Source organism: Gordionus sp. m RMFG-2023, chromosome 2 (assembly GCF_954871325.1).
Source record: "Gordionus sp. m RMFG-2023 chromosome 2, tfGorSpeb1-WG-v2, whole genome shotgun sequence".
Classification (NCBI taxonomy): Eukaryota; Metazoa; Nematomorpha; class Gordioida; order Chordodea; family Parachordodidae; genus Gordionus; species Gordionus sp. m RMFG-2023.
The window spans coordinates 17,714,507-17,723,785 of record NC_088776.1 but is presented as its reverse complement, the minus strand read 5'-3'; the positions used below and the strand labels follow the sequence as shown (position 1 = coordinate 17,723,785).

The following is a 9,279-nucleotide window of genomic DNA, read 5'->3' as shown; positions in this document are numbered from 1 at the left end:
AATATTGATATTTTTTTGATTTCTTGAATGATGACCAATTGTTGTAAATTAACTAAACCTAAAGATGAATTCTTAGAAATAATTAAAAATAAACCATTAAAAATCCTAAACAAGAAGATAAAACTTTAATTTTAAATATATTAAAATGTAATTAAAACATGAATTAAAAGGTTTAAATCACATGATTGATTTAAATAATCCTTATAACTATAAGTAATATTTAATATGATAAAAATGTTTTTGAAATAAAGCTTTTGAAGACAAGTGGTTATGTTACATCTTCATTAGATTAATATTTAAATGATATAATGAGATCATTTTCTAAAAATTATCTTATGAAGAATTTTTATTAAAAATAACACTCTTTGAATTAAAACTAGGGTGTGAAATTTAAATTTTTTATTTAAAGAGAGGGAAATGTGAATATAATTTTATTTGCATATTTTAACCTCGGAGATTGAAAATAAATAAAAATAAATTAAATACTAAAACGCGAAAAAATAAAAGTCATTAAAACGCGAAAAATTAAAACGCTAAAAATATTATATAACAATCTTATTGATTTATCATTCTTCACTTATTTTTATATTTTGATGAACTATTATTTCTTATTATTCGTAACTTACTGATAATAACGATTTTGAAAAATGATAATAATAACAACTGAGCACTACAAGCAAGCTACATGAAGTCACGATTTGTAAAACATTCGATATGGATATCAAGCTCACGATTTAAACAAAAACGTGCAAAAACGAACAAACCAACGATTTGGACAAGCCAACGATTAATGACTTATGCAACATTGACAACCAAAACGATAAACCACTTGAACAACAAACTCTCTATGACTTCTTAGATGAAATTATGGGAAGGCTTGTAGAAGAGGGAGAATGTTACATTATGGGAATAAATAAATTAAAATATTGGTTATTGAATAGTAATATGTTTTAATTTATATAACGTACATTCATTATATTTATTCAAATAATATTTTTATTCTTGTCATGAATTCAAATTCAACTTATATTACTTTTTATTTTTCGTAACCTTACTTTTTGTTTTTGTTTAATCATATATATTATAATTTTATATAGTATATATATAGCATGTGTATAAAGAGAAAAAGAAGTTAGTTAATAATAATAAAATATATTTTTACTTGCTAGCACGTTTAGCATCCTTCGTTCTTTTCAATGCGAAAATTGTTTTTTAATATTTTTTAGCCTATATTCTAACAATTATTATAACTGTGGTTACCTTAAGGGTGAATACAAACTAATATATGATTTTATATCTGAAATTTTATTATCTATGATTGACGTATAATTATTGTGACATTTATACTAGCTTGGTATAGTCATTTTAACATGTGTTTTTCAAAATGGTTGTAAATTTATTTTTAAAAAGTATTCCAAACACTCATATATAATTATTATCGATTAATTTAGCAATACAATATAGCAAAAATAATCTATTCAACCCTACCTCAGGTCTTTTTAAACCTCGATATTACTGTGAAACAAAAAAAGCAATTATTAGAACAACATCTCCAATAGTGACTAAATCTTTGAATAAATTTGGTCAATACATCACAGATATATTACCAAAGTATGTGCAAAAAGTGAACATTGCGTTAGGTAATCTGAAACAATTGCTTTTGAAAAGTTTTTTTTATAGGGGATGAATTGGAAATTAAAATATGCCCAGAAGGAATTTGTCCTGTGATATCTTTTCTCAAAGATCATCACTCTTGTCAATTCACAAATTTAACAGATATTTGTGCTCTTGATGTGCCTTCTAGGAAATATCGTTTTGAGGTTATATATATTTTAATCAATCTTTTTCAGATATCTTGAAGATTTATTTTTGTTAATCTGGTCTAAGCTTTTTTATTTTGAAAATTTTGATGATTTAACACATGGATTTTTTAAATGTTATTTTAACCAGAGAAACATAAAATACTTGAGATAAGCTATATTTTTTAATAAAAGAAGTATTTACAAACTTATCTTTTCATGAAAGAGGTCTGAAAGGAATGACATCCAGTAATTTTATTTTCTAAAAAGACAATTATGTCATCTTGAAAACACTAAAATAAAATTTTTCATTCATTGATATAAAAGATATTAATAAAAAAATGTAAATCATATGTGCATAATTTGCTGAAACTTGGAAGGAACATATTTTATTGATAAATATTTACTTTTTAAATATTTACTTTTTTTATAAATATTTTTTTAAATGGATGAAAATAGAAATATATCTATTTTAACAATGATGTCCATTAATTATGAATACAAAGATAATAAAAAATTTCATATGTATTTTTAGCTATAAATTATATTCTAAGATTATTTCAATTATTTTTATGTGATATTTATTGATGCACAAAATTATTTTAACAAATAAATTTATTTAGAATAGTGTAAAAATTTTTTAATAAATTTGAAAGAATGATAATATATAATGTCATTTTTTAAAATTTTATAATGTTCAATTTGGAGAACAAAATATAAAGAAAATGTTTATGCATTTTATGAGGAGTTTTTATTCAAAAATAACAGTAAACCCTATAATTATGAATATTTTATTGTAATTTTTGGTATCACCTACTATATTAGATGAAATGAATTTATTTTTATTATAAATATTCATGAATATTATAAAATAAAAAACTTAATAAAAAAAATCACAATTCATTTCTAAACACATAATTTGAATATATAAGCAATATATTTTCTAATATAATTGGATTTATATTTGTTTGTTGTGATAATAACTCTAATTTTAATCACAACTTATAGCTACATTCAGAAAAAGGTTATTAGCAGTTATATTTCATAAGTAACTAGTAACTTTATAAATCATGTATATAAAACATCATATTTTTTATTTAATATAAAAAAATTACTATTTATTTATATAAAAATATAATTACACGGGAAAAAAACCGAAGTTTAGAATATATTAACACCAAAATAAAATATCAGAATATGATATATTTCCACTGATTATTTTTATGAAAATTTGGGCTTAGTAGATTTCTATTTTCCTTTAATAATATACTATTTAAAAAATTTCTGTCAATAGGATACACTTGTTTCTCTTAAAAATGAGCCTTCCTAGAGTGAGAAAACGTTCTATGCGAACACTTGGTGTAAGAATAACATTATTTAATAAGAATTAATAATTTAATATCTTTTAATTAGTTTGGATGACCCAGATTTATTTTATAAATTGGCATCTTATATTGCTACTAAGAATAATGTATGACAAGAACATCAACATTCCATGAGAAGGTAGTCAAAGCAATTGTAATTATTAAATTAACTTAATTTATTTGATAATTCTATAATATTTAGTTAAACAAAAATCTTGTTGCATATATATCAAACTAAAATTTAGTACAATTATCTAAGACATATTTTGTGGAAATAATCTTACAAAGTGTGTTCCCATAGCTTGGGTGTGGATGACTTAGATGCTAAAATATACCTTTTTTGGAAGGCATAGGAGCAGTATTATTAAATGGCATAGTTTTGGTTGGTTAAAAAAATGGCCCGATTAAGATTTTAGCTAAAATAATATTATATAAGCCTCGAGATTTAACAAATAGGAGTCCAAACCTTTCTGTTATCAATGAGCAAAATCTTCAGGCTATTATTTTGGCTAAAATCTTAATCGAGTATTTTTTAAAAATTGATCTAACAACCCTTTAATATTATATAGAAAACACTTAACGCTAATATTGTCTGTACAACCAGTCTTCTGTGAAATACAAAATACTTTTTGAAGCTTGACTAAAGTATTTTAACATCTAAGCCTTTTTGGTAATATTTTTTGAAAGAGGTAGTACAATTTTTATTTCATCATTCTGAATCATTTGAATGTCATTCTCATTAAATGACTAGTGGGAATTAGAATTTATATTAAATTCTATACTTAGACTTAGCCATGGAGAAAAAAGGGGAAATCCCCACTTTGGAAATTTGTTTGTTATTGTAAATATCATTTTAAACTAGTAAAAAATCCCCTCCTAAACACCATCACCCCCCCCCCCTCTCCAAAATATATTCAATATATCACACTATGCACAATAATTTGAAAGAAAAAAAAGATAAAGTTATAATTTTTAGAAATAACGACTATAATTTATAATTTAAAAAATAAAATGAAAACCCAATTATTTTTATAAAAATATAACCTAGCTAAAGGCCTACAAAGGTGGACTTACTAATAAAATTTATGGGGCAAATACCCACACAATAATGCTTTCCCCCTAGCAAAATTCAGACTACAGCTATGATTCTATATTTGATTCTTATCAATATTAATAAAAAAAGGCCTACATACAGAATCAGATATTTAATCAAAATAAATTAATAAGTTTAATTTGAAATTAATTTATTATAATAAAAATAAAATTAATTATTTGAATAGATTTATAATAATATATATTAATATTTTAAAAGATAACCTTACATTACATTCCAAAAAATATCCCATCCCACAGTTACTAGTTATCAGTAACTAGTTTTACAAGTAACCAGTTACTTTAACAACACTACCGAAAAGGCTCTCTCAATAGTAACGTATGTTACAGGACACACAAGTATTGAAAGTGCAGGTTTATACAATTCTGGGTATTTAAATAGATTATCAATATATAAAAAGTAGTGCTGTAAACATTTCTAAAAAAATCAAACGTGTTCAACGTTAACAAAAATCGTATGTATGTTCACCTTAAAAAAAAGGAGCGTGTTCACTTTGGTGAACGTATTCACTTTCGTTCGAAACTGAATAAATTTTTAGAAAAATTTAATTTAATATAAAAAAATGCCTTGTATTTTTTAACACAAGATATTAGCCATGTTTAAAATTAATGGTTATCTTGATACATATAGATACAAAATAATATAGTGAAATTTTTAATATATAAAATTAATTTTTTAACTAGCAAATACCACATCCCTAATTCAACTTTTGGACATAGGCGCAATTAGGTCCTTAAAATGTCATATAGAAAGGGTATCAATTCAATAAAAATAATATTTTATTTGATTTTTAAAATTTTACCTTAAGTAATTCATAAACAAATCTCTAAGAAATATTATGAATATTAAATATACAACTATAATATCTAATACTGATCTCTGGAATTTATGAAATGTCCTTCTACTAAACTCCTCGCCTTCAGAAAAATAGAATTGTTATGTCATATTCTAGCATTCAATATAACATAATAAGCAAAACTTTAAAATACAAAACTAAGAACAAAAATAAAAAATAATACTACCCCTTTATCGAATCTTGGTATGGCCATGTACTATACATCGTAAGCATAAATAAGAATAATAATATATTTCTTATTAAATATCTCACAAAATAATACGGGCGTGTCCTGGATCGACTTATTATTAAACAGCCCCCTATTAATATCAATTAAACAGACTTAAAAAAAAATTTTCCCCAAAAAAACGAAAACAAAATAAAATACGCTAAATAACAATGCTATCAAATACTTGAAACGATTGCTATAAACATTACTTAAAAACTCGTTACGTCTGAAAAAAGGAACGCACTACTGGCTATTCAAAAAAGTAACAGGTTACTCGTTACTTAAAAAATTATATATTATAAAAAAAAAATTTTTCTATATAGGGGAAATCGGTATAAAACGATTAGTATTTTGCATTTTACCATGATATTTTGAAATATATTTATATGTACTCAAATCCCTTTTCTAATAAAAAGGTGTAGCTCTCTACCTATAATACTTAAGGAGCTATGATGATCAATTAAGTGAAGTGTGTCATTTTCATTATTTTACCCCATACATGGCAAAATGGCTAAACATCAGTAAAATGGTTATAATAAAATTGAACATAATTATATAGTTTAATAAATCAAATATTGAAATTTTGACATATTCAAACGGAATTTAAAAATTTTATAAAAAACAGCACATTTTGAATGTTTAGGTTAATCGTACATTACAATTATTTTCCCCCTCAGCGACTATTTATAAAATTTTTATTACAAATAACAAACTATTAATGTTCCTTTTTGCACAAAAGTCTATTTATAGGGTATAGATGTTAATATTTAAAAAATATATTTTTTACAGCTTAAATCAGACGAAACATTTTAACCGTTTTACTCATAGCAACTTTACCCCAAGATGATATATATTGTGTAAACCGTTATTGCGTGACTCCTATTTGAGCTATAAACTTCCGATAAATTTTATTTTATAGCTATATCTTTAAGGAACATGTATGCAAATTTTGAAATTCTGAAACTTGATATATTTTGCTAAAGGAAAAAAAACTACAGGGTGATTTTTATAATTTTTTGGGATAAAAACTGGTTTTTGGCAAAATATGTCAAACCGGTAAAGTTTTTAAAAAGATGAACATAGGTAAGGAATTAGATATAATACATATTCACACCAAATTTAAAGTCTTTATGCTCAAGGGTTAAGAAGTCACTCGCGTTAACATTGTTCCGTCAATCGCTTTACCCCGGTTTCCCCTTTATAATATAAATAAAATTATGCAAAAAATAATATATAAGATAACTTTTTAAAATAATTTTATTCATATAATTTATAAATAAAATAGTACAAAATTAATATATCATAAGATAAGATATATAATTTTTTATTTATTTTTAACAACAATTTATTTTTAAGATTTTGATCAGATAAACAATAATGCTATGCTAAACACACTTCTCTTTGTGCTAAACACACGTTCAACTGGCGCAAAGAATGGGAGAGTTGTATTATATTGAATAAATAAAAATTTTAAATGGGAGGATTTATTTAAAGAAACAATTATCTTTATTCTGAAAAAAGCTTACCTCATCGTCAAATGAATCTTTATTAAATTCTCATCCAATTTTTTAAAATCTTTATTAAAAAATAATCTATACATGTGTTGTTTTTTAAAGTAATCAAGTCTGCCTTTTCTTTGTCAAGATCTACAGGAAATAAGTTCAATCTTCCTTCCTTCGCTAATATCTAGTTTTACGAGGGCCAATCTGATTTAAATATCGGGTATATTATTGCTGATAATATATATTCAATTGAAATAAAATATTATCAAAAAATAAATTCTGAACAATGCTGCTGTACAATTTTTATATTTATCTTGCAGTATTTCATTAAAAAGTGACTTATAAAATGAAATTATTTAACCCATTTTTTTAATATTATAAATTATCTTTGGGATTTCCCAAATGCATTTTTTCTTCTCTCTCTAAAATCGATAGGAACAAACTCAACCTATAAAATCATATATATATAGCCATACAATATTCATCTATGAACGACTTGTCATTATCTGAAAATCTCTGTAATTTAGATTTATCACAAAATTCGTCAAATTTGTGACCATTTTCCAGAATGAATGACTATATTAATTTCACGGAGTTATAGAAAGAGTTCCAAATTCTTATAACCTGTATAATTAGATATCCATTTTTTTCCTTAAAAATGGCTGCACAGTTTGGAGTATGATTATTTTTATTCAACAATTAAGGTTAAAATATATGAGTTGGGACCAATTTACACTTATAAAATGTCTTATCTTTTTTCATTGGTGTAAAAAAATGTTTCATATTAAATCCAAGGCAGGCTTTACTCATCTTCATCTGAAGAAAATATACATTTGATATAATTTTTATAAAATAAATAATAATATTAATAAGAATATAAATTTACATACATTGATTGAATTAATATTAACTAGATAAGCAATCTTGACTGAAAATTTAAAAACGAAAATTTAAAATAAAAATGAAGGACGTGAATTAGATAATCGTTATCACTAGAAGAAGGTGACGAATGGCTTTCCTTTTCTTCAAAATGGTAACGCTGTTAGTAACGACGTTACTTTACAGCACTACTTAAGACAAACCAAAATATAATCTTTTAGTTTAAAAGTTGATAAGTCTAGGCTAAAAAAGCAATTAAGTATATTTTGAAATGATTATGAACTTCAATTTTTCAAATTTTATATTATTCATTTACTATTTTTCTAATAATTTCTTCAATAATTAGCACGGCTGGGTAATTTTAAAAAGATATCTGAAAAAATGTATTAAAAACGAATGGATGGCCTTATATATGAACATTTCAATGCATTTAAAGCTTTTCTTATTGTTTTAAATCATTTCACGGCATTTAAAATTGAATATCTAGACCTATGCGCCGATGCCTCAATTGACGTGGCTGATTTTTTTTATCGGCGTTCAGTGGCGTGCCGATTTTGCCACCGCCTAATAAATTAGCGGGGGACCCGTCGTGCTATTTATTTAAAAAAATTTTAAATGGATTTAATTTATAATTTCAAAATACATTTTTTTATAATTTATTTTGCAACTAACATTGTTAATATAGTTTGATACTTTTCTTAAATTATATTCTGCTCACTCTTATTTAAATTTATGCATTTTCTCATTCTCAGAAGTAGACTAAGGAATTTCATTTTTACACAGATAAGAGTCACATAACACATTTTAGAAATTTTTTATTGATTTTTATTAAAACAAATTAAAATATAAATTTGGAAAGCAAGCAAAATATAAAGTAAGAAATATAATAAATTAATAATCAGATTTAGTAAAATATAATTGTCATGAATTAATAGTATTATCAAGATTCATGTAACATGAAGAAGTCCTTTTTATATTAAGTATTAATCCAGTAATAGAAAAAATTATTCACCTGGGTGTACTGGTTGCATGTATACAAAAAACCTTCTTAGCTAAATTAGCATACATTGGCAATCGCTTTTTTCCAAAAAGTTAGTGTACCCTCTTCTGGTATACTGTATTGACTAAGAAAAATATGGCATTTAATTAAAAATTGCAATGATGTCATAGAGTTCGAATTTATATATTCTGAACCAATTTTAAGTTTTTGAAATCTTGGATCAATTAGTATCGCTAATATCTAATATTTAAAATATAATTTTATTATTATAAAATAAATTACTTGAAGTGTAATAATTGGAAACCGATGGTCAAGCTTTTTTTACATATTTTCTTTTAGGCAGTTGATATCTGAGCCATCAGTTTTATTGATTTATATATATGTTTCTATTTCACAGTGAAATAATAATCCTAAATTTATTGTTGACTCCTTTTGAGAGAGGGGAGAAATTCCACCGACTCTCTGAATGGATTTAATAATGTGTAAATTTCATTAATTACAGGTTACCCATTCAAAAAAGGAAAAGTCCCAATCAAAAAAGGAAAGGTTTCAAACAA

The 9,279-nt window shown here is 24.2% G+C and overlaps 1 protein-coding gene across 1 annotated transcript in view; it reads left to right on the top strand.

Moving 5' to 3' along the window:
• Positions 1-1,359: 1,359 nt before the first annotated feature.
• Positions 1,360-9,279, top strand: part of LOC135923839 (NADH-ubiquinone oxidoreductase subunit 9-like) — a 30,587-nt gene continuing 22,667 nt past the window's right edge. The window contains exons 1-3 of the mRNA XM_065458812.1: positions 1,360-1,409; positions 1,452-1,640; positions 1,681-1,820. Of these exons, the coding sequence (XP_065314884.1) occupies positions 1,385-1,409; positions 1,452-1,640; positions 1,681-1,820 (354 nt within the window). The 5' untranslated portion in view covers positions 1,360-1,384. The remainder of the gene's footprint in view (positions 1,410-1,451; positions 1,641-1,680; positions 1,821-9,279) is intronic.